Genomic DNA, 26,984 nt, shown 5'->3' on the forward strand with positions numbered 1-26,984 from the left:
TATCAGTTGAACTACCGCTAATTTTTTGAAAAGTTTGTAAGCATAGTTGGTTATGTAATGCAAATGTAAAATGTCTCATGTGTTTAGATGTCATAAAATAACATTGGACAAAAACAGGGCAAAAAGATAATCTGATTAGGAACTGATAATCCAAGTTTTACTCATGATTTGTGTGAAAAGGAATGAAAGTTGTTGGGTTTGTAGAACCTCTAGTGCTCATTTCACCAGGAAACCATCGTAATACGTACATCCATCCACATAAAAAACATTTCCAACATTGCAAAATTGTATTTACACTAAAGTGATTCTGTGATACCAGGTTGGTGTTTTAAAAACAATTAATTTTTTGTTGGGTGAAAAAGTAATAAAGCCAGTAGCATCGCTACTTTTAGTTTTCATTGGTCTTCATGCTACGTATGCACTCGCACAGTTTAGAAATGCTGTGCTAAAACCGGCCATCATGTCCAGCATCCAAGTTCTCCATAATTAGACCCTGTCAGCAGTGAAGTGTATTTTATACTGCCATAAAGTGTGTTTATTTCTCCTATGGTTCTTGGAACTCCCAGCACATACTGGACTGCTGTAAGGAAGAGGCAATCTGGAGAGGCAGGTGCCCTATTTAAACTAACCAATGCACCTCTCTCAGTGCCAGCGCTCTAGTTTTTGTCGTTGTCAAGCTACAGTAACTATGCCAACTGAAATGGGCATTTGTATTCAAGCCACAGGTGCTCTTTTGATTGTACAGCTTGATATTCAGAAAGCTTAGCTTAAGAGTAGGAAGTTGCACAGGCCGGGCAGTCTCAGATGGACAGGCCGTGTAATGCTGGGCTATTCAGCACACAGGACCTGAGGAGACCAAATCCACATATCTAACTGCCAGATCACTGACTTGAAGACAGACGTTTTATTTAAAGATAACATTTTCAGCTTTTCTTTTCAGTCATAGGATGGATGAAGTAACATTGACATGCTGGCTGGTAATTAGATGCAGTAAGTAATTGATTGGGCCACACGACAATTAATTTCCTGTTGGTTTCAAAGCAGATTAGATGTCTCTTCATAATAATTGATAGTGACATCTTGAAATGTTTGCAGCAATGTCTTATATACACAAATCCCCCCCAAATATTTGTTTTTTATATGCAATGTGTTTTTGGTTTGAATTAATAACTGTGATAGTCCCACATGGAATCTATGCCCGCAGAACTCTGCAGAAAGCTTCACAATTCGGAAAGAATTGGACTGCATGTCATTCCTAAAATTCTGCAAATCCCCATGCACATGACAGTTTATTAAATATTTGTCTTATTTGATTGTTTTTATCTACCAATAAGTGTGTTGCACTCAGGGGTTGTATTGGGATTTTGGAGGTGGGAGAACACTAAAATCGGGTGATGTCGCAGTCATGCCACCCGCCTCTGTATTTTATTAGCTTTTAATAAAATACACGGCTGTCTAAATATGGATTTATTAATACGCCTGTATGTAATTTATAGAATAAATTTTTCTTTCATATTAATCAATTTTACTGGGATTCTTTATGTATCATGTAATTAATTAATGTATTTGTGAAAAAATACATTATAACACAAATATTTGGTTTGGTGTTTAACATTAGATGACACATTATAATAATTAGAATAAAAAAACCTTGATTAAGAATGATATCAAATGTATTTTATACATTTATTAAAAATCAAATGATGGCTGGGATAAATTACCTTCTATTTCACTGGGTGTCATCTTACAGAACATGCTAAACTTATGCCTTATGTAAACAAACACCTTCTACACAACTACTCTTTACTAAAATTTTTATTCTGATGATATAATTTGTTAAGAAAATATTTGCAAATAGAGATTGGACCACGACACGAAACAGAAATGAAAAGCACCTCTATTCATGGCCGTGTGGCTCTCGTGCAGCTCTCTACCAGTGTCCACAACTGACCAAAGTGAAGCATTTCTATTTAGCACACTAGCTAAATAGAGAGAGAGAGAGAATGTTTTAAATGGATAACAAAAATGCATCTGAGAATACAATAAATGGAATGGATTCACAAACGTGTTTATATTTTTCTTTTGGAATCGAAGGCGCCGGAATGGTGTTCCAGACTGTAGCCTTCCGGCCCAATTTAACCCCTGGTTATAACGAATAAAATGCATTGTTTAATCAATTTATACATATGGTAGTTGTAATTAACATTATTTTATCTGAAATAAAATGGATGGAGGTTTGAGTTTTTGGAGTTTTGAAAGCATTGAGCATTTTAACATCCAAATGTATCTGGTTTAGATGAACCGGTTGGCTTTCAGCTATGATTAAAACAATAGTGTTCAATTTGGGATGATACTACACTTTGAAAATACATAAACTACATGGCTGAAAAACACAATTTTCCTGCGTTGTATAGCAAATGGGCATGCACATTCTCGTTATGATTGACAGGTGATGTCTGTATCTAAATGTTATTAGCTCTTTTACCTGTAAGGCGGGACATCCTTTCTACATCCGTTGGCCGTTGGGCACTAGAGCTTCTTGATTGGCTGTTCCAATTTCTCCCATTCAATTAAATAGAAGTGGCCCATCCCTGCAAAATGGTATCTGTTTAAGTCTATGGGATTTTTCCAATATTTGTTCATCTGCTGTGAGAAAACCATAAGTCTGACCAGTTAAAAAAAGATTTAGCACACTATTTGAGACCAGTCTGAAGTTCTGTATTAAGTCTGGTGGATGTAGCTTGAAAGCTCTAGGAGGAGTTAGTGTTAGTCTCAGCTTAGGGATTTTCAAAAACCCTAAACAAGGCTTGAATTTTAAACAGCATATTGGCTTCATCAAGCCAACGTAATAAATACATAATAATTAAAAGTTATTATGTTAAAGAAATTAAGAATCTCTGCCCTTTGGCTATATCAATAAAAAGAGTACCATCTGTTACTGAAGCAACGGAAGTATCATAAGTTATCAATTAGTATTATTTATTGAGTAATTATGATTCCGTATTACTTTTGAGTAAAATCAAATAATTGTTTTTATATCAATCAAATTTAATATATTGCTAGTTTTTTATACTGACAACTATCCTTGGTTGTCCTTATCTCACACATTCTTATTATAACAGTAATAATTATAAAAATAATGATGATCATAATTTTCATGATCTAAATACCATATATGTGGCCTTGTTTCCCTAAAAGCACAGTGTGTTCAACATAGATTGCATACAGTATTTAAAAGTAGAGGTGATCCATTTCCCTGTGGTAAAGTCGTACTCTCAATGAGCATCCTTGCTTTAAATGCTTCATTAATTCCTATCATTCAAAGGACACACAAAAGTGAAAGGAAAAAAGGTAGCATCTCCCACAGCGTGAAGAGACAGGGGCCCTCACCCCAGGCGAACACGCCTGGACACTCCAATTAGCCTGATGATGCGGGAGGGAGAACTTTCCTTTGTCCTCGTCAAGGTTAGAGACCTGTAAAAAAGAATTACACTCACCCAGAGAGAGAGGAAAAATCACAGCAGGAGAATTTATGGAGAAGGTAAAATGAGACTAGAGAAAGTTTTTTTTTACAGTTGAAAGTGAGGGTTGCACCAGCTAGTCGACTGCTTTTCTGTAGAATGGAGAACCATTTTCGTGCCTTTTAAGGGGCTGACATGTTTCTGAGTGCTTGTATTTTTTTATTTTTATTTTTTAAGAAATGAAACATTTCACTAAAGTAATTGCCACAACATGCGGTAATTAGAAAGGTGGATTGGTGTCTTGGCAGCTCTCAACCGAAACAACAGACCTAGCCACACTGCCATGCCTGTACTTGGCCTGCCAAAAGGAAGACGTCATGTTGATATGGTTTCTGCTACAAATGGGGAAATGGAAGCTGTTTCTTTCTGGCATGTGTTTACATTACAGATCTAATGAGCTCAGCGTGGGAAGTTGCTGAAAATAAATGAATAGCACATTTTAAAAAGAATATGATGTTTTACTATCCAGATTTACATTCCAGATTAGTGGATGATGATGATTCATTTGATGCCCTCGGAACTCTTCATGTTCTTTGTTCTAGAGAGAATTATTCGACATGGCCCAGTATTCACCCAAGAGCCCAGTGACAGCGTGTTCCCTTTAAGTGCTGAGGACAACAAGATATTTATCAACTGCAAAGCCAAGGGAAGTCCAGCACCTCATTACAAGTATGAACACCCTCCGCAATGTCTTTTCTGTACGCCTTTTTTCTCTGAAAACGTCTTTGAATGCCACAGATGCTATTGATTACCACAGAAAATAATGTCAACTTTTTGTAAAAAAAATAATATAATTTTGAAATTATTTTCTGTGGTAATCAATAGTAAGACACAAATACTGTTTATAGAGATCATTCAGTAACTTGTATTTAAGAATTTTACTGTAATTCAATTAATCTCAATCAGGCTACTGGAAATATTCTGATTGGGGGATGTTTCATCTTTATCCTGTGATTGCTGTATCTCTTTTCATGTTTAGGTGGAAATTCAACGGGGAAAACCTTGATATGGATTTCAATTACAGTCTTGTTGAGGGAAACCTATTGATCAATAAACCACAGGCAACTAAACATGGAGGTGTTTACCAATGCATCGTCACTAATGCTTTTGGAACCATCCTCAGCCGAGAGGCAAAAGTGGAGTTTGCATGTAAGTTACATATACAACATAAATTTGTTTTTGTGAATGTTTGAAAATAGCTTTGGTGAGTCTTACCTACATATTACTAAATTTACTATGTTGTGTTTGAAAGTATACTTTGGAAGCTTATATGTGCAATAGGTAAAATGACCACTGCAGTATGTTACCTTTCATATTTCATGTTGCCATTTGGTCCATTAGTGGTTGGACACACGTACTTCGTTGAATGTGGTAGGCTTTTAAACTGACAACTACATTTTCCCATTTGGAAGATTCTATTAACAGATGTCCAAAAGCACTTACTTAAATGCTGCCTGTCATGACAAACTGGGATTTTTTTTTTTTAAATCAATATATAATTAAAGTTTTATTCATATTGTGTGTAAATATGAACAAATACATTGTTCATTTGAAATGTTACGAATAGATGTATCTTGTCAGATCTTGAGTGATGTAGGAATTTGCTTTGCGAGTTTGGACTAATTGGAGGCATATTATTGGCAAAGTGTACTGTATGTTCGCAGAGTGGGAAATGCATTTATGTTTCCCAAAGATTTAACTTGTCACACAGTCATCATTGTGAAGACTTCAGGAGTATATTTTTTTCTTGATTTATATTTAGAAATATAATAATAACATAGTAATCTAATCTGATTACTTTTAGATTACTTCCATCCCATCTCTTTTATTTGAAGTCACTTTCAGCTTTGCTGCATAATCAAAATACAAAAAGGAAAGAAAATATATTCCATTTATTATTGTTAACAAAAAGAGTCTCACAAAAACATAGTTTAAAAGTGCATTTAACATTACAAAAAATGCAACTTCACGTTCATTATTGAACATAAAATCAACATGAAATGAATGCAAATTAATGATTATAAAATCAAGAGCAAAGTTATCACTATAGCAAAAGGGCATTCATTTACATTTTTCAAGCAGAGTACAAAGCAATTCACAAAATTTAGACTAATTTTACATCACTAATGCAATTTGATTACGTTGTGAATATAAAATGACATGTATCAGGGCATTTTGATGCAGTTGATGGATAAAACCCTTCCAAACACAAAATGACAAATTTTTATATTACACACAGAGTGATGATTAAAATAATAATTAACATGTGTTCGTCAGGAGTTACGAAAGTTATAAAATCATGCAAACATTACTTCAAATGTTTCTTTAAATTTGACATGCAATCCTTTGCAGTTGACAGGCTATTGACCTATGAAATGCAAAGTTACATTGCACAGTGATATTTTGCCTCATGTCACCTTAAAAGTTAAATTATATCTGTATGTCCAGTGATCAAATGTTGATTTAGACCGAGCCATCTTGACCTGGATAATGACGAGTATCAGGTCTATGAGCAATTTCATAAACCCTCCCAATCTCCCTCTCTTCCGAAAACAATTCTGAACAATTTTCTGCCATTGCCTAATTAACATGTAAGATGTAATCATGTAATCCATAAAATGTTACTGTATTCTGATTATGAGTATTTTAAAATGTAATTTAATCCAATTACTAGTACTTGATTTTTGTAATTTGATTATGTAATCCATATTATATGTAATCTATTACTACCAGCACCATAGATAGATAGATAGATACACAGTATACTGCAATATACTGTATACTCACATTACCATAGATACAGTATCTCTTATGATGCACAACAGACACACCTCGTTTCACACAGGCACACATCAATGAAGCTGGAAAGCCGAGATCTGAATAATCACAACAGTTTTACCCCAGTGTGGGATGTCATATTTTTCCATCCATGCCTGTTCTATATAGTGACATTTCAAAAGGTCTCTGCTCCATGTGTCATCTGTTGCATATCAGTGTGATGACACTGCCTTAAATGAAAAGTAATGACAGCTCCATTATTTTATTTTCACAGACCTGCAGAATTTCAGCAGCAAGGTCAGGAGTCCAGTGCTAGTGAGGGAGGGACAGGCTGTTGTCCTCCTGTGTGGTCCACCACCCCATTTTGGAGGTACTTTAATACATTCTGCACACATTTTCATTTTTATTTAGTTGTTTCCTGCAGAATTCTGCTTCTGCAAGGTGGAGATTTATATAAAAAGAGGTTCCTGCTTAATTGCGAGTCGGACATGACTGAAAGTAAAGACTTGTTGCTTGATTTAGTTACCTCTCTGATTTGCTGAATCAGTTCATACAGTGAAGGATTCATCAGACTGATTTAGTATGATAACTTTTGAGTTGGTCAGTTGTTTGAAGCAATTAATTAAAACAACAGGATCATAAGAATACTTTATTCCGTCAATTGGATTAAGCTGGTCGTGATTTATGTTTGCTTTGGAGTGCATCCATTGAAAACACTGCAATAAAAAGATGTGATATTTTGCAGTTATTTCACAATGCACACTCTTTTTATCTCATCACATTCAATTCACCCTGCAACTTGGTCCAATATCGAGTAAAATATAATTCCTTTTGCCTTGGCACTGGAGATGCAGCAAACAGTTTATTTTCTTATTACAATACATTTTTGCATACAAATGCACAAGGAGGCCAAACTGACAAAAGCCAATATTCTTTTAATTTAACACCATTTTGCCAATATATTTGGTGAAAAAATTGAGCATTTCATACAAAGAGAGGGTGGCAAAACCTGTTGACCTATTTCCACACATTTCTTTCTTTATTAATGCAAGCTCTGTGTTTAGCCTGTGAAATACTGAGGAATAATACTAAACAGATCCAAGGTCAAGACTTCACAGTAAATGACAATTCAGTCTTACCGGTGTCAAAAATAGCCACTCCGCTCTGCTCACTTAGTATTCTAAATAGTATAGTTATTAGATTTTATCTTAGGGCCCATTTACAACGTTTTCAACTAAAAAGGAAAACTTTTTATGCGTTTTGGCTGTTCGTTTAAACGACAACGATGTTTTGGGGCCTGAAAACCTTTGAAAACGGATTTCAAAGTGCAAGTTTTTGAAAACAATGTCTCTGTGTAAACATAAAAAACGTGAATTTGTGAAACGATGACATCATGCGCACGTGTATTATGTGTTCAGTCTATAGGCATGAACTTTGAGAACTTCATCCTTACCTCCAAGTCGAACAGACCAACATGAGACCACCAGTTTGAGTCCTTAAAAAGGTGGCGTGCTATATAGTCCAGGGTCACTTGTAGTAATAAAGCAACTTCATCATCCGTCCTGACAAAATTACTCAATGCTTTCTCCATCTTCATTGTTTGTATTCACCGCTCTGTGGAAGAATGCTTATGTGCGCAGGTGCGTAGTGTTTCTTTACAAAGTGACATCGTAAACTACTGGCCTGGCATGCATAATATAGTGATTTTAGGCGTTTTCACGGATCCGTGTGAACGAGGATCGTTTTGACAACGTTGTCGTCTGTAGGCGAAACTTTTCAAAAACGCAAAGGAAAAACTTTTATGTTTTTAATGCATCGTTGTCATGTAAATGTGCACTCAATCATTTCATATTGTGAGCAAACCAAGCTTTCAAATGTCCAGAGCACTGGCTTGCTCTGCAGCCTCTGTTCTTGCATTCAAGCACCGTCCTCATGGCATTTAGCTTCCCTTCGAACATCTTAATGGCACTTGTGCCCTTGTGGTCATTTGGAAAGGTTATTTTCTTATGCCTTGGCCTTCTGTTGAAAGGTAATAAAGGCATATGGTAGCTGGTTAAAGCAACACGTCTCTTTATCCCTCAGTCCAGCTGCATGTCTCTGCTGTGTCTGTGTACAGCTGATTAGCAGCACCTCAAAGAGCCGCACACATATGCCAGAGGTGCAATTTCACGCCATTGTGCCAACGTTCTAACATTTCACCACATTTCCATTGGAATCAATGGCCTTAAGCGCCCCACACCAACCCCCTGCCCTGCAACCACACTCCATCTTCTGTTTTTTCCCCCATTCTCCTGCCACACCCCCATTGACTGTTTGCCACATTCCATAATCCTAGACTCTTTCATATGCATGATGCTATATGGGACTTTATACACTTGCTATATACCGCAGCTCAGTGCTGAAAGTGAATTTTGTTTTCTATTGGGATTGAAACCGCATTTGCTTTAGAACCGTAACAGTTTCAACAGTGCCAGGTTTTCAAAAGTGGTGTACTTTATAGAAATGTATTACAAAAATCTATTACTTTTTTACACGAGTAGGAGTTAACATATTAAAGAACTCTCTAAGTACCAAGATCATACAAGTGTGCAGTAGTATACCCTAAATTATTGTTAAGTGCATTAGCGTTTTCCCTTTTGTGGAACTTGAGCCACGTATGATCGCTATGGGACACAATCCAAATGTCACATGTTCTGAAGTCCTTAAGCAATCATGGCAATTTATTGGCTGATGACACATAAGCAATGCCCCCTAGGGAGTTATATCATGGGCTCCATAAAGGCACTCGCATTCCCGCCATCAGGTCAGATTTTCTGTTCTTCAGTGCAAGAGCTTTTCTGGCCCTTGTTGTACTAACAACTTATGTTGAAGCGAGAATTATTATATCTCCCTTTTGAGAGGCAACACAGAATGGATTTTAAGAAGTACCTATCTCTGTGAGGATTCCAATGACATGTGTGTTTCCTGTCTGGTGTTTCACCATGCGGAGGCCACATTGGAGGGTTCGGATTGCCCACAGTGTGATTTGAGTAACATAAGAACGCTCCGCAAATGGCATGCCTCCTTTGGAAGGGATTCAGTCAAGCCGCGTGCTCGTTCTGGCAGTGTGCCGTGGAACGCCGGTGCGGATGCCAAGGAGATGGGAACTGAGCAGCAGGCCAACCTTCGGATCTCTCTGTCGCTCTCCCTGGATTTGGCTCGATGTTCTCCAGTGGAGTTTACATGCAGGCATTTGTGTCCTGCGCTAGGGATGAAGACGCCATGTCTACGGCAGCGTCAGATTCCAGTGATTTTGCCGGCAGCCAGACTGAGGCCTTGCCTCCTATCATACAGATTTACAGGCCCTCGGTAACTTATAAAGAGTTGCTGGAGGTTATTAAGTGTGTAGTGGAGAAGCTGCACCTGGACTGGTCAGATAAAACGCAGTTGGGGGATCGTAAATCAATCTTGTGACATGCAACTATGCCTCGTAGGCCATTCTCCTCGGGAGATTTCAAAGTCCTGGGATCAACCATACTCAGGCCAGGATTACAAACTAATTGGCCAGAGCCAGCAGCCCATCTCATTCTTCATTGGCCATGTGGAAGTCGAGGCCTAATCTTCTCTTGAAGCCATGCAGGATGACTTCATCCATGCTGAACAAGGCCTACCTGGCTGCGGGTCAAGTGGTTTCGGCTTTGCACACGCTGGTAGTTTTGCAAGGCTACCAAGCCCATTTTATGAGTGATATAGATGAGGGAGCTGGACTGGATGCTGAGGGCATCATGGAACTACAGGCCTCTGATTTGGAACTTAGAGCTACCAAGCACATTGCTCATGCTTTTGGTCAGAATATGGCAGGCCTCGTGGTGGTGGAATGCCATCTGTGGCTTACCCTCATGGATATTCGTCACATGGAAAAGGCCTTCCTAAAGAAGTGAGCTTGACAGGCCTTCACCAGAAGTGAGCCTGACAGACTTGTGGTTAAACAAAGGATGAGCCCCTATTCAGTGAATGAAACTGGACCAGAAAATCATATCTGTTTATCTCCTGTATGTCTTTTGGACAGTATCGGGATGAGTTCACGTTATACATGCCTCGAATGCCCGACAAACAGAATACGGTTCAGCTTGCGCTGGGGAGCGAATATTAAAGAATCTCTTCCCTAGTTCAGCCTCTGTCTCCATGACCAAGAGTCTCGAGACATGCGTAACAGAATTCAATGTTCATCAAGCACATGTGTACACAAAAAGACACAGTGAACGTAAGCACCACATGCTGTCTCCCCATAAAAAATATTGGGGCTGTTGTGGCAAACCAGTTTTCTCAATAAACAACTCAATAATTTTCTTTATATAAACAATAAACATTAAACATTTTCTCAAAAATGTTCACACACTCCTCTCCATTCAAAATATCAGGGAAAAGGTTTATTCTGTCAGCGTCACTGCTGTAAATGCATTTCAGGGCGCACATGTATACCTAAATACAATAAAGGCAGAAACAATATTAAATCCCATTCAACCAGCCACAGTGGTAGAGGTGCAAATGCTATTAAGCTATTAATTCCTCTGTCTGCCCATCTAGCGGCTTGGCATCAATTGAACTGTGTACTTTGAACAATAGAGCATGGTTATGTCAATTCAGACGGTCCAGTATTCAATGGGGTTGTTCCTTCAGACATCTCTGTTGGGGAAGCCCCATTTTTTTTTTCTTAGAAAAAGGGGAAATTTTCTGGTCTCGAATGGCGTGCGTCCTATTCTGCATTTGAGACATTTGAATTTCCCCCTAATGAAATGTCAATTCAGAATGCTGATACAGAAACAAATAATGTCACAAGTACAGCTGGCAGATTGCTATGGAAACAGACCTGCCTTCTGATGTTGGCCGTTGGGACAGATGTGTTGCCGCAAGGTGATAAAGATGCCTCCTCCATGGGTTGGAACTTTGTACACAGAGGTTGTCCAGCAGACTATGGAGTCTAGATGGGCCAGCATAAATATTGGAAAATAATCTGTCTGGAGATGCTCACGGTGCTGGTGGCATTAATGTTTTTCCTTCTGGTGATTCGGGACATCATGTCCTCATCCGGTCTGACAACAGGACAGTGGTGTCCTACATCAATCAGCAATGAAGTGTGTGCTTTCGTGCCATGCTAAGGCTGGCACGTCTCATTCTTCTGTGGGCATGGGACCATGTACTATCCCAACAAGTCATACATGTTCTGGGCCAGTTGAACTTGAAAAAAGTCTGGAGGAGGTTTGGCAGAGCAGAAGTGGACCTGTTCGCTTCGAGCAAGATGTCACACTGTCCCCTCTGTTTTTTTCTCTTGCCCCTGGCACCACAGCATCGATGCGCTGGCACATCAGTGGCAGAGGACGTGTATTTACATGTTTCCACCTATCATTCTGCTGCATGAAGTTCTGCACAGGGTTCGGGAGGATCAGGTTCAGCTTCTGTTAGTGGCGCCGTATTGGCCATCCCAAGTAAGGTTTTCGACACTGGTCTCTCTTCTGGAAAAGACACGTTATCAATGGAGTCTCAATTTGTAGACATTCTTTTGTGTCTTGCTTTATGCTTGGGGTACGCTGGCTTAGACCTTTTAGTCCCAACCCTTTATGGAATTTATCTGTTTTTAGAGGCGCTTTTGGATGCTCTGATCGAGACCTTGACAAACCTTACTGATATGTTTTTGACTCTCAAGATGGCACTGCTAGTGCCTGAAGCACTGTAGCAGTTGTATAGGCTTGTGCCTTTTGCAGAAAATCTGACTCAAAAGCGTGAAAGTAAGCGCTTTTATGGAGCCTGTGACGTAGCTCCCTAGGGGGGCGTAGCTTAAGCGCCATCAGTCAATAAATTGGTGTGAATGTATAAGGGCTTCAGACCATGTGGCATTTGGATGGTGTCCTATAGTGATCGTATGCAGCATCTCATTCCTCTCAGGGAAACAATGTTTCGTATGTAACCAAGACATTTTCTCAAGCCTTTTTCATGTTCATGGAAAACCTGGAAAAACAGGGAATTTTAAGTGCATTTACGTGCACACCAATAAATTAATGACTACCAAAATCAGCTTGTTAAAAAATTAAAACAACGCAAGAAAATAAAACTATTATTTGGAATCTTTTGGTTATTCTCTGATGAAGAGAAGTAAACACGAATGACCAGAAAAGTCTTGGAATTTCAAAAAGAGTGAGAACCCTGCATTTTTCTTCTGTAAAATAATGTGTGTCTGAATAGAACACAACATTTAAAAATGAAAAAAATAAATGTAGGGTTGGCCTTTATTTTATTCATCAGCAGATTATTGGATCATGAAAAGTTTGCTTGATAGGAAAGATGTTTCAGCGACATAAGTTAGTAATGATGTACAATTGTGAAAAATAAAATCAGGAACTTACAGTATTTTAAGACCATAAATAGGGCCAGTTTTGATTTATTGTTGACTTCAATTTGGTTTTAATGTTAGTTACATTACTGTAACCTCTGCCCACTGTAAATCACCTGTTATTGTTATTATTATTATTTTATTCATAAATAGCCCTGTTCATTGTTCTGCTGTGTCGCAGGGTTTCAGATTGTAGTGGCTGTGAATTCTGTTCCAAAGAGAACAAAAGCCTTAAGCACTGTGCCCTGTAATGATGAGAGGTCCCTCACCTTGTCCTCACTCCATTTATGATGGTTTTAATTCACCTTTTTCTGTCTCAGAGTCAAATAGAACTCTTTTCTCTTTGCTGGGAAAAAGGTGGGTTTTGGGATATGTGGTTTGAACCTTAATCAGCTCTTATCAATCCACATTTCAACCAATATAACCCCTCTGTCTTCCGTCTATTAAATGCTCCTTAATGAATTTTTTTTGATAGTTGGTTTCATACCGATAATCTAGCAGTGCAATGTTCCTGTCTTTCTCATTAATAAAGAGTGAATGGTGATATTTATTAATGGAGATATAAGAGAAATAATGGAAAGGCTATCAAGACAAAATAAATGTTAACATATAATAATAATATAAAAATAATAAACTTTATTATATATAACGCCTTTAAAAAGACCTCTCAAGGAGAATTACATAGGAAAAAGAAATTGAAAACAGATGTACAGAGCATAAAACAGAGTACTGTATATAAGCATGCATCAGAAACGGTTAATAATAACAGACAATTCTAAATAATATAATAATGAAAAGACAAAATCATCAAGTAAAAGCTATCCTAAAGAAATATGTTTTGAGAAGCTTTAAATACACTAAAATACAGTGCCTCTCTAATATCCGAAGGAAGTGCCCTATAACCCATAGTGCGTAGACAAGTCTGAGGAACAGTTAAAAGACAAGAATTGGAGGAGCGTTGATCAGGTTTTGGAGTGTAATGTGTTAAAAGCACAGCCAAGTACTGAGGAGCCAAACCTTGCAAAGCATTGTATGTAAGCATGACAAACTCACATCAAATATAACTCCTAGATTTTTTTATTTTGTTTGAAACTGCAAAGCAGAGTCATCCACTGTTAGAGTTAAAAAGCCAGCTAAAGAAGCTGGTGAAGAGAGCCAATAAGCATAGCTTCAGTCTTATTACTGTTAAGACAAAGAAAACTTTGAGTCATCCATATTTTGGATAAGGATAATTAAGACAAAGTGATCTTAAGAGCTAACCAATTAGAAAAAAGGAAATACTAAAAAGGGTCCCTGAATTGAACCATGAGGGACACCAAAGTGAACTGAACCAATCTCTAACCTACAGCCACCCAGAAAGACAAACGGCCTACGATCTGAGAGATAAGATCTAAACTAGTTTAAAGCAGTCACTGAGACACCAAAGACAGTTTAAAGACGGGTGAGTAAAAGATTGTGATCAATGAGACCAAGAAGGATTATAATATAAAAAGAACCATAGTCAGAAGCTATTAACAAGTCATTAGTGACCTTAACTAAACATGTTTCTGTACTGTGGAGTTTACGGAAGCCGGATTAAAGGATCTCAATTAGATTGTTAACAATTAGGTGATTGCTTAATTGAGAGGCAACAGCTCCTTCTAAGATTTCTGCAAGGAATTGAAGGTTAATGGTAGGATAAAAGTTGTTTTAATTGTCCAAGACCATGTTAGTCTTTTTAGGTACTGAAATTATAGCAGCAATTTTAAATGCTGCTGCCACAATACAAAGTGTGCAAGGATTAATTTCTTATACTCAAGATTTCAGGACACAAAGAGGCAAAACATGATTTAAATCAACTAGTCTGTAGAGGATCAATTAAATCGTAGCTTTCATATGTGCTACCTATGGTCAAGTAGAGAGAAATTTGAAAGAGGGGTGCCAGGAAAACAGGAAAAATTGAGAGAAGAAACAGAGGAGACAGAAGGAGTAGTGAGAATGTGTTTACGAACATTGACTCACTTACTTCTAAAGAAATCTAGAAATTTGTTATAAAGTGAGTTGAAACAGGCAAGTTGGTGGAACAGTTACATTTGAGCAATCTATTTATAGTATGAAAAAGTTGTCTGTGATTGTTTTGATTGTTAACAATTATCTGGGGGAAAATTAGATCTGGCAGATTAAATTGCTGCTTTATAATTATGCAGTTGGTCATTCCCAACCTGGTAATATACGTTCAGTCCAGAAAGATGCCACTTTTGCTCCATTTTATGATAAGCTGCCTTCGCTGAGTGCAGATTGTCAATACACCAGGGAGCAGGAAACACAAAGGAAAGAGTCCTTGATTTCAAAGGAGCAAAATTATCCAAGCGAGATATGAGTACAATATTTAACAGATACATTTTGTCATCAAGATAATCCAGTAAAATCTGGCAGATCAATGGATTTCCATTTGCAAAAATGTATAGTGCAAGAAAATTAAGTATTTGTATGTGGTTATTCCATTTTAAAAAGATGGCAAGATGGTCATAAAGACCTAAATCAACAGTGGAAAAATGAGACACAAAAGAACCATCAGTTTACACAAGAACAAGTTTTAAGGTGTGACCTTTGATATGTGTAGAACAGTCAACAAACAAGTTGTTTGAGTCAATGTGGATGTTAAAGTCCCCCAAAATAAGAATGATCTTAAAATTGTGGCACAGCATAGACAACAGATCGGCAAACTCAGACAAAAAAGCTTCATTAGACTTTGGAGGTCTGTAGACGGTAGCGATAATGGTAGTGTGAGGGGCAGGGACTCTCAGATGTGTATACAATTAAAATTACATTTATAATGGCTTTAAAAATCTCCATAAAATCAGTGAGTGAGACCTTTTGGATTGGAGACCAATTACGTTGCTTCATGCTGATTATAAAATTAAATGTGCTGAACTTGCTGCAAATATACACTACATGGGCAAAAGTATGTGGACACCAAAACAACACACAATATGTGCTCATTTAACATATCATTTGAAAACCATGGGCATTAGTGGTGTGTTCACAGGTTTTGTTAGATTAAAACAAACTCTGGTGAGATTGCTCTGTTAGTACAGCTCATTTAAACAAGTGTGAATGCTTCCATCCAATCATTGGTGCACACCAAACAAGCAGACCGCTTCCAAACTAACTCTGGTATGGTTTGATTGATATATGAAAACTGCATGGACCAAAGACGTCTAAACGAACCAATAAGGAAGGACGCAAGTTCACAAAATATATGTCATAAAAGCTATCCAATCAGGTTGTGTCCTTATCCTTATGTTTTGTATCTTTAGGTTAGTTGTTAAAAATGGCAGTCTGAACGCTAATCGAACCAGGACTAAATGTTTCATTTTTTTTTTTGGTCCGGACCAGTAGAACCAAGAAAACCGAACTACAAGTGTGAACACACCCTAAAAGGGAGTTGGTCCTCCATTTGCTGTTAAAACAGCAGATAAGCCTTGATATTTGTTGCAAACTTGTGACTTTTTTGTGTGTGTATTTGTTACTCTAGATAAGTGCTGCCACCAATAAAGTTTGTGAAAATATTTTTAGCAATATAAAAGATGTAATAATTTGTTATTATGTGAAAATATCCCACACATTTTATTTATTACATCAGAGTACCATTCCTAAACAAATGCACACTCGCAAAACTTAATATCTCTGCATCCCAGGTTATCTTCTTACATTGTAATGTTAGGTTTATTTACAGTTGAGGAAAGTAAATGCAGATCATTTTATAGAGCTGTTTACAGTGCCATCTGGGCAAGCAAAATGCATTGTTAGCACATCCACATGGAACAATTTTAGTTTTCATCCCTTGTTCCTAGACTAACTGTCAAATTTGAAACTGCATTGCTATAACCTTAATACATACAATGTATTTTTCCACAGCTAAACTCAAACAAGCTAAGATCTCCACAAATAGTAAAAAAATAATAAATTATATATATATATATATATTGAAAATGTTTTCTGAACTTTTTAGCTCACAAGTATTCAGGCTGTGTTTCCACATATATCAAGCGTACTCTGAAAGATTGCAAACAAATTATTATTGTTTGCTAAAAGATTTCCTCACCACTTTCACTGTACGTCATTGGTCAGAAAAGCAAATAGTCCCACCCCAAGCTCACACCACTGGTTGGGCCAATGTTGCTGTGTTGAGCTGATTGGAGCAATGGTTTGATTGAAAATTTGAGGGAATTAACCTACAATTGGTTTAATTGTCGTTGTCTCTACATATTAGGCTGGAATTGAAAAAAAATAAAAATACATTTACATTTAAAAAAAAAATCAACATTTAAATATGTATTCCTTTATGATTACAAATCTGATTAATAACTTATAAATTATTAAAAATGATTGACGTACAACATAATTTTAGTAATGATTCCTCAATGTGTTCTACATTGTATAAATTGAAAGTAGGCTGTATAATAATTTAGTAATAACATCTAATATGTGTTATTAACAATTTTCTCCACAGAAATCAGATACTCCTGGATATTTAATGGCCGCCCCAGCATAGTTGTTGGAGATAACCGTCGTTTCGTGTCTCAGAGGACTGGAAACTTGTATATTGCTAAGGTTGAGACGTCAGATGTGGGCAACTACACATGTGTGGTGAAGAATAGGATGACTAACACAACCGTCTACAGCTCCCCGACTCCAGTAGTGCTACGGCAGGATGGTGAGGGCTGTTTACAGTAGTAACCATGTGTGTAGTCAGCTAGCCTGGAGGAACCACTAACAGTGATGAATCAGTAGATTTGAGCGTGACGGTGTTTGTTTTCCTGCCACTCAGAGGCATTTTTGTATTCATAGCCTCTGAGCTGTGCTCAGTCAAGTGTGTGTGTGTGTGTGTGTGTGTGTGTGTGTGTAAGCTCAACATCACCAGTCATTAGTGTCCATTTAATATTCACTCAAACTAGGTATATGAAGTATGGCGGAGAGGTTATTCATATTTTGAGTTCTATGTGAGTATTAAGAATATTTTGTGCCTTAGAGTATTGCTTCTCAATTCAGTTATTTAATTCTATCTTACTTTTCCTCTCATTTGATCTGTATTATTTGCCATGCTGCAAGTTAACTTTGTTTTTTGCCATGTTTGCACAAATACAAGAGACCAGGTATACATCATAACTGTCTATTAGAGATTCTGTCCTCCAAGCTAAAATGTTAAAATCTCCAATATCATTTTTAATTTTCGTAAAATCTGTTTGAGAAAACAAGTGAAAACAATAAAACCACACTGACAAACGTTATGCAAAGGATCAGATTTGAATTGAAATGTTGAAATCTGTTCTAAGGACAGGGTTATAGAGTATTTCATAAATCAAGGCAAGTTGACATGTGTTTTTACAATTCATTAGTATTTCTAAATTTTTTGGCCAAAATGATGGTTTGATGTTTTACGTTTTCTGTGTTTTTGCTGTTATATGAATCACTTGTGCTTCATAATTGTTTTACTGTTTAATTTGAGCTAAAAACTAATAAATAGCCCATAATAATATATTTAATGACAGGTTCCCATTGTGTCAACTTACCCCAGACACCGAAAAATAAATATGACACATATTAAATGGAGTAAAACATTTGAAAACTTTGAAAAGTTTTACTAGACTTGATGAGCATTGATTCTAAACAACTTACACTTGTTTATCCTCATTTTACCTCATTTCACAGCTGTAATGGGGGAATATGAGCCGAAGATTGAAGTCCAGTTTGAAAAAACCCTCCACGTTGCCAAAGGATCCTCAGTTAGACTGGAGTGCTTCGCTTTAGGAAAGTAGGTCTCTTCTTTACAACCAGATGGACTTCTTGCCCTCCAGAAGGTGGCTGAATGGGGATTGCCACACTTGGCACATAGTACATCTTAGCAATTTATTTAAGAGAAATGTCTTAAAAATGCACAGGTTCCTTTAATCTTACAAGTACAAGGAAACAGATGAACGGGGGCATCCATTATTTCACAAAGAGCTGCAGACTGTGAGCCAGGGGTGGGCCGGGGTTCTGGCCATGGATTTTTGTGTTCAGGGAAGCTGGTATAAAGGAGGACCATCAAGCATTGAACAGCTTTGCTGCCAGTCAATATGGAAAGTTATTTCATGTACCATTGAAATATCAAAAGCACCATAGAACGGATATACCTTACTTGAAAGAACTTGAATTATAGTTTCAATGTAATTTTTCAGCAGTTGCTATTGGGCTCCATTTGTTAGGCTTGACCAGTGGAGTCTACACAGATGTACATTGTGGTTTTGCCAAGTAGGATGTGTTCCTAGATTAAATTAATCTCTGTTGAAATCACAAGCATTGCTGTCACCAGCATCTGCTGTAATTAAGATGCCACTGGCCAGAATGGGTCTTCTTAAAGGGGTTGTGAAACACTATTGATTTTTTGGGTAATTTTATTATCTTCCCTGAGGTCCACTGTAAATGTTAGTAAAGTTTTTTCTTTTGTTTTTTTACACCAAAACAATTTAGAAATATATTGTATTTTTTTCACCCAGATTTGGCCTTCTGTCTGAAATACTTGGTTTTGGCCTACGCACCTCATTAAAACTTCAAAGTAAACGCCCACTGTTATGATTGGATAACATTGTGCAGCCCCTCAAATACAGACATATCTGAAACTCAATTGGAAGAGAATGAGCAAGCACCTGAATATGAATAATGCACTTCAAACACATTGCATCCAAATATAATAAACTGTTCATCTCAAGCACAACTGTTAACCCTCAGTACCATAAACTATCAATCAGTCATGACATTTGAAATATTCATGAATGAAACGGCTTGCCTACATCTGGTCCAAGTGTATTTAACTGTCCCATCCTTCAATAACAGTTCCTTTGCAAAACTTGAATCGTATCATGACTGTTTCACAAGCAATCCATGATGATATGAGATGAAAGGCACACATACTCTAGTACAAAGCGGTGAAACTATACGTACATATATATCATCCTGCATCCCGCACATCACCAAACTGCATCAAAATGGTCAATGTCTAAGACACCAAAATAGTAAACATTTGCATACACCAACAATTAAAAATAGTGGATGGGTGCAAAAACACTTTTGTTCTCAAAACCACAAGAGAAAAAGCAGCTGTATGATACTGAATGAGGTCTTCTTTTCTGAGTTGTAACTTGTCACCACATCTTTTAAAAGTGACACAAGATTAATGACAGTGGTGTGTAGCACATGTTTATATACAACATGGATTCCAAGTAGTCCAGATGGGTCCCCTTTGGTTTTTAGGAATGGGGAATAGTTAGACCTCACTACACTAGGCCTGTTTGTCCTGCTCTCTCTCTCTCTCTCTCTCTCTCTCTCTCTCTTTCTCTCTCTCTCTCTCTCTCTCTCTCTCTTTCTCTCATTCTCTCTAAGCACCAGTGGGTGTGTGAGCAGTGAGCACCAAGGCGTTGACATGTGTAAATGCAAATGAGCAATGTTTCATGACGTCACAACACACAGATTTCAAAACGTGACGTTTCAGTTTTCATGACCCCTTTAAAAGAATATTCCATGTTCAATATAAGTTAAGCTCAGTCAGCAGCATTTGTGGCCAAATGTTGATTACCAAATTCTTTAATTTTTTTAAATGCAAAAATCAATGTTACGCTGAAGCACTTACAATGGAAGTGAATGGGGTAAATTTTTGGAGGGTTTAAAGGCAGAAATGTGACGCTCGCAATTTTATAATAGCATTTGAAATAATTATTCTATTAAAGCTTGTATTATTTGAGTTGAAAAGCTGGTGATTATTCATTTATGGTGAAGTGTTTCCTGCCTGTGCCAACTTTTGTTTTTTTACTTTTTTTGCAACAAACCTTACTAACTCTGTAACATTGAAACATTGATGGTGCCTTGTGGGTTTTTAACATACCCTAAATACCACCACACCACTAACTTCTACCGCTAAATAAAGGTTCAGGCTCCGCAACACAAGTGTGTCACCTTTAAGGAGGAGTGCCAGTTGAAAGTAAAATGAGAAAGTTACAATTTAGAGATTGTTTTATCACATCAAGTGTATATGATGCTGAGTAAATGTAGACAATTCTGCCTTAATTGAACTGATTTGGATTTATAACATTTAGAATTGTATGTTCATGCATAACAGTGAATGAGAAGATGTCAACGGTATGAAAACCTTCTGTTTTAAAACAGAGGTATAACATAAAACCGTGAAATCGAACATCCCTAACCACCGACCAAGATATTGGTTGATTAGAATGTTCTTCGAGCCCCTAAACCTAATCCTAAAATCATATTTTTACATTGGAGTGTTGTTCCAGGTCCATCAAAGATGTTCAATACAGGAACATGTGTAGAACATTTTAAAACTACATAGATTTCTGTACAGATTGATTCTAATATGACTTCTTTGCTTATTTTTTCTCAGTCCAGTGCCTACTATCTCCTGGAAGAGGGCAGATGGAAGCCCTTTCCCTGGAAAGATGAAGATAAATCATTCCAATGGGGTCCTGGAGATCCCATATTTCCGTCCAGAGGATGCCGGGCTTTATGAGTGTGTGGCTGAAAACTCCAAAGGACGTAGTGTTGCAAAAGGACGTCTTGAATTTCAAAGTAATGCCAAATTATTGATGTTGGGCTTTAATTTAAAAATACAGACTGGATGATATAATGTCTATTCTGAATATGCAACATTTCAGTTACTGTATGTTCAGCAATATTTGTTTACAGCTTATTTTTCGCAATGTTGGAAGATGTTTTGGATCTAACACGTTCATGCAGTACTTTGTTGTCCGTCACCTTTACCGCAGGGCAATCAATAAGAGAAATTTACATTTTTAATGAGTTAGATAACAGATCACACTGCAAACTAATGGTAATTAATAAATAATTAATTATTTTATTGTCAATCTTCAAAGCAAGACTAATTAGAATGGCAAAAAGAGTTGTTTAGTCTGCACATGAAACCCATAATACAGGCACAGCAAGCAGGCTCTATATAACACAGGAACATCTAGAATCAATGTGTACCGAGGAACCTCATTTTTTTGGTGGTTTATGTAACACAATACTTACATTATCATTGCAATGCATTGCAAGTGAGAAAGCGAGAGAGACTTTCTGTTCGTGTTGAGTGTATGAAGATTATACAATTTTTCTTTCTATTAGTATGTTGCTTTTTTCACAGATGTCGAACACCTGCAGTGGTCACAGACTCTGTTTGATGCAAACATGGCTATTGAGGCTGATCTTAAATGGGAGTGTAAAGCGATTGGAAAACCTCAACCTGTTTACAGATGGCTTAAGAATGGACAGCCATTGGTATCCGAGGTGATGAGACAAATTTAGAATAAAGTCCCACAGGTTCTCATTCTTTATTAATGAAATACTAAGACAATATAAACAAATGGATTACAAATGTAGATTTTGGTTTAAGTATCATATTTCTCTTAATTTTTCTTCTGTGGAGGTACAAAAAAAACAGTTATCTCTCATGTTTACTCCAGAGTTTTAGAAGAGACCTCAACCATGTCATTTTGATAATATTTAAAAAAAGAAGGGCAAAAGCAAATTATCAGAAAGTGTCCTACTTTAGCTGTATTCATAAGTATACCTAATCATTAAAATATCAACTCTTGTTGTTTTATTCACAATTATAACTGGTAAAAACTGAGGTTTTATCTCTAGTTGAGATGTCCTGACAGTTTGGTCTATGCTCAGGACAGAATTCATGTTGATGGTGGCAGGCTAACCATCTCCAACATAAACCTGATAGACTCCGGCATGTATCAGTGTTTGGCAGAGAATGAGAATGGAGACATATATGCCAGCGCAGAGCTCAAAGTTGTAGGTAAGTACCTCTCCATGTCATCAATGATCATCAAGACACAATATTAAAGAGATCATATCAAGAGAAATACAATTTTACTTAATCTATTTTAATTAAAGGGTTCAATGTACAATAAAATGTATTTCATTCCAATTTCAAAAAATATACAAACTAAACATGTCTTTCTAAAGATCTGAAACTTCCTGATGTCATCTACATGAATACACATTTAATTGGCCTGCAAAATTGACTGTGCTCAGAAATTCACCCACCCGGTAAAATGTGGTCTACCAAAAGTTGTGCTGTTCCCGACTGTGTGTAACACCTGCAACTCTACCTATAATTCATCAAAATATTAGAAAAAAACATCTAAATATTAGAAACCTACCACTGATGTTTATTTTTAATAAGGATCCTGATCATTTCATTTAACTGAAAGAGTCAAAGAGAGTGTAGAAAGTGGTGTTGGAAAAATGAAATAATTGAATGAAATAATATGAAAATAATGAAAAACTTGTTTTTGTAAATAAAGTTTAGCACAAGGAAAAATATACAATGCATTTTTTTTTAAATATGACCCCTTTAAGTTCTTGACCTAGTATGTTTAATAATATTTCACCTTGAACTGTGTATGTTCAAATTCCATCCCTGAGCTAGACAGATATGAATACCTTTAGGATAAAATGTCTTGTCTGTTAGCCTCTCCTCCAGACTTCTCCAAGAACCCATTGAGGAAGACCACGCTGATCCAGAGAGGCGGGGAGGCTATCATTGAATGTCGGCCGCACGCTTCTCCCAGAGCATCTTACTTTTGGAGGAAAGGCAACGAGTTTCTGAAAGACAGCAAGAGGTAAGTGTCAGCAGACTAGTCATTAATTAAAGGTGCAAAATGTGCTTCTCGCTATCCTGCGGTCCCCAGGGCCTCAAGGTTTGTTTGCGATGCAGGAGCTCAGGTACTGTGGCGATGCTCCTTATAGGTACATCACACAACAGCAGAATACGGTCGTCAGTCCTAGTTTAGAGTACTAAATAAGGTTCCGTTCACACACAGTTTGATTATAAACGAAAGTGACTTCCTAATTTTCAAGACTCAAATCCAAGATTTTAAAAAGTGTGTTTGTTTAAACTGTACCATGCAAATGGAACAACACTGTACAACTAGTTGTCCGTTATTCAGTCTTGTGTGTTGAATTTTTTTCATGTAGGGTTCTGGTAACACAAAGTGAAAATGTTTGATATTTACTTTTGTTACTGTCTCTATGATTATAGGCATTATCCATGGCTTATCGCAAGAAAAGTGGCTTGACTTTGGTTATTTGTTCATACAGACAGTGTTCAACTGGCCCTGTAAGCTGTTGAATGAACAGGACAATTTGAGAATCATACCTTTTAGTAAAAATAGCTCGTGAATCCACGTGCACACTAATCTGTTTTCATTTTATTTTTTGGACAATTTATCAAATGTTGCAAAATCAATGAATTTTCAAATGAAAATGTATTATTGTGGACATGGCCTATGTGAACATATGAAACTCTGATTTGTGCTATTTGTTCTCCCTTATTTTATAAACTAATTTTCCATATTTTTATTTCATCATAATTGCCTGTTTTCTTCTTTTTTTTTTTTTTTTGTCCGTGCTGAGCACAAGTTAGGGAACAGATGTTGTGCATTCAAAACCAATATCATCCTTCCTGATGGCACTTCTTCACACAAGAGTGAGTGCCTAGTGGAACACTTATTAATATACCCCTGGTTCTACCACACTCCCGTGGGCTTTCTATGGGACAGAGCCATTCTAGCATGGCCATGTCAGAACAGGTGGCAGGAGGGAAGAGTGTATGATCTCCAGTAATGGATGGGGATGGAGCGATAACCAATGGGAGCTTGCTCTGTGCACTGTGGTCCATCTGGACCTGAGAGAGAACACACATGCCATGACTCACTGATGCTGCCTGGGGTCTTTGCAGAAAGATGTGATTATTGGATGAGGGAGAGATGGGACAATGGAGAGGGGGGGTAGGGTGGAAGTTAGACTGAACAGACTTCCCTCTGATACTGTCTTTCAAGCAATGTTTGGAATTGCTTGCTACATACTGCATACTATTTGTTTTTTTATAATGTAACAGTATCTGCAACAATACTTATTTAATAATGTAGTATGCTATATCATACCTGAATATGTTGCATAGTTAATTGCAAGCAGTGTTATATAATCATCTTGATTTTAAACACGGTGCTTTGCATTTTTAATCAAATTTTGTTTGAAAATTATAATTTTGGCAGTCCGCTCAAATAATGAGAAAAGAGATTAATATTGATATTACGATTGATGCATTCCTCACATTGGAAATCAAGATGGAAGGTCAAATTGAGCGCATTGCCTTGTGGGATGCAATACTGGCTATTGGTTAGTTCTGTTCTGAATGGAATACTATTTAGTCCACTTGTCTTAAAATTAATGGGAGAAATTGGAATGGCCAATATGGCAGATATAAAAAAGGAAGTCCCTCCTTAAATTGTAAAAGATAATTAAGTGTTGTTTTGTATACGTGTGTGATCTGAGATATCTCCCATTTTAAAGGTTTTGGTCTTTCTCCATTTAAGTAGATAGGAGCTTTACTTTTATGCTGCTTGTATCCATAAAAAACAGCTTCCTGGGAGCGTTCCAAAGATGGCCAGCGAGCGGACTGTACATACTAGGGATGTGCCTGAAGCCGAATACCATATTCAGAAAGGCACAAAATAACGAATAACTAAACGAATAACGAATACATCTGAATAATAGAAAAAAATATTATTTTGACTGAATATCCAAAAAGCAGAAGGATAAAGTGACATTTTAAATAAATATGTCCAAAATTACAATGAATTTATGAGTTTTCAAAGCCATTATTACTTAAGCGAAGACCTTATGAATGAAAATGTGCACTGTTTGATTTTATATCGGCTGGTCATGATCTCGACTCTGTTTGCAGTCTCCATTTATTGTGCATGTCTGGAAATTGTTGGGAGCAAAATTAACTAAGATACTACATCATATACGTTTTCCAATTCTTGAAAAGTCTTTGTTAATTTATCACACTATTCAAATGTATCACACAATTCATGTTATGATTCCCATAAATTCATTTATAAACCAACTTGTGTGCAATGTTGAATTCCTGACCTGAAGTAATGATTTCATTGTTTATCCGTCTATTTTTTATCCACATCAGCGATTAGGAAATTATCTAATTAAGACTTAATTCCAAAAAAAGTTAAAATGCTCCATAATGGTTTCAATGCTCCATAGAATGTACATCTATTCAAAATATTCCTGCTCATGTGATACGAAGAAACTGAAACATGCTCATTCTTTTATTTCTTTAAACTTTTCTAAATTTGATAATGTTAATTGTCCTTGAGCTCTGAAAAGATGTTATATAAACTTAACTTTTACCTATTTATTATATTATTATTATTATTATTATTATTGTTATTATTCTTTTCCTGCTATTCACTTCTGGAAAAATTACATTTCGCTAATTCTGCACATGTAATTTAACTTAATAATGATACACAAATCAGACTTAAGTGTATCGTAACACTTTCACTTGTTTGTTGGCTATATTGATTTATTTTCATTCTTTAAATGTTTTTATTTGTATTTGAAATTCACTTCAAAATGTGTGCTTGACATTTAAAGATTGCTTGACACCTCGTCTCCCCAGAATAATTTTGTTACACATGCACATACATAAACAAAAATACTTTGTCAGCAGATATAGTTTCTGCTGATATATCTGCAGATTTTTTTTATGTGTGTGCTTGTATAACAACGTTACTCTAGAAAGACAAGGTGTCAATTGTTACATTTCAAGTAAACATTTTGCTGTGCATTTTAAATCACATTCGGTTCTGTCTGAAAACAGATACAGATCATTTTGCAATAGGAAAAGAAACGGATACAGATTATGGTTTGGTTGCACACCTCTATGACAGTGCCCACAGTGTGGGATTATTATGGACTATTTTATGAACACTTCAAATACTTAATCTAAACAGACGTACCTCACCTTACAAGTATTACTCAGGGATGATGAAGTAGAGAAAAATGGTGTCATGTTGTTTTATGATTTTAAACAAGATGTATTTGAGCAGGGAACACTTCACAGAGTATAATTAGTTTTTTCTATTATTAATAGAGCAATGCAAGAATATAATGCAAACAAGAGTACATTTACATGTATTCATTTGGCAGATGCTTTTATCCAAAGCGACTTACAAAAGAGGAAAACATAAGCGAATCATCTTAAGGAGACAGCGGTATGAAAAGTGCCATACTACAAAGTTTCACTAGCATTGAATTGAACATTGAATTAAGTGACTGGTTAAGTGCTCATGGAAAAGATATGTTTTAAGTCGTTTTTTGAAGACAGAGAGTGAGTCAGCTTCACGGATGGAGTTGGGAAGGTCATTCCCAACTCATATACCACCAACGTGGTATAATGAAACTGA

At 36.7% G+C, this 26,984-nt stretch overlaps 1 protein-coding gene across 1 annotated transcript in view; it reads left to right on the forward strand.

Moving 5' to 3' along the window:
• The window catches only part of LOC127653773 (contactin-4-like), a 133,749-nt gene that overhangs the window by 80,558 nt on the left and 26,207 nt on the right, over positions 1-26,984 (forward strand). Inside the window, exons 3-11 of the mRNA XM_052140545.1 lie at positions 4,064-4,190; positions 4,501-4,670; positions 6,574-6,669; positions 17,162-17,365; positions 18,361-18,463; positions 21,086-21,270; positions 21,845-21,987; positions 22,378-22,507; positions 23,186-23,336. Coding sequence (XP_051996505.1) covers positions 4,064-4,190; positions 4,501-4,670; positions 6,574-6,669; positions 17,162-17,365; positions 18,361-18,463; positions 21,086-21,270; positions 21,845-21,987; positions 22,378-22,507; positions 23,186-23,336 — 1,309 coding nt within the window. The remainder of the gene's footprint in view (positions 1-4,063; positions 4,191-4,500; positions 4,671-6,573; positions 6,670-17,161; positions 17,366-18,360; positions 18,464-21,085; positions 21,271-21,844; positions 21,988-22,377; positions 22,508-23,185; positions 23,337-26,984) is intronic.

Source organism: Xyrauchen texanus, chromosome 13 (genome assembly GCF_025860055.1).
Source record: "Xyrauchen texanus isolate HMW12.3.18 chromosome 13, RBS_HiC_50CHRs, whole genome shotgun sequence".
NCBI classification, from domain to species: domain Eukaryota; kingdom Metazoa; phylum Chordata; class Actinopteri; order Cypriniformes; family Catostomidae; genus Xyrauchen; species Xyrauchen texanus.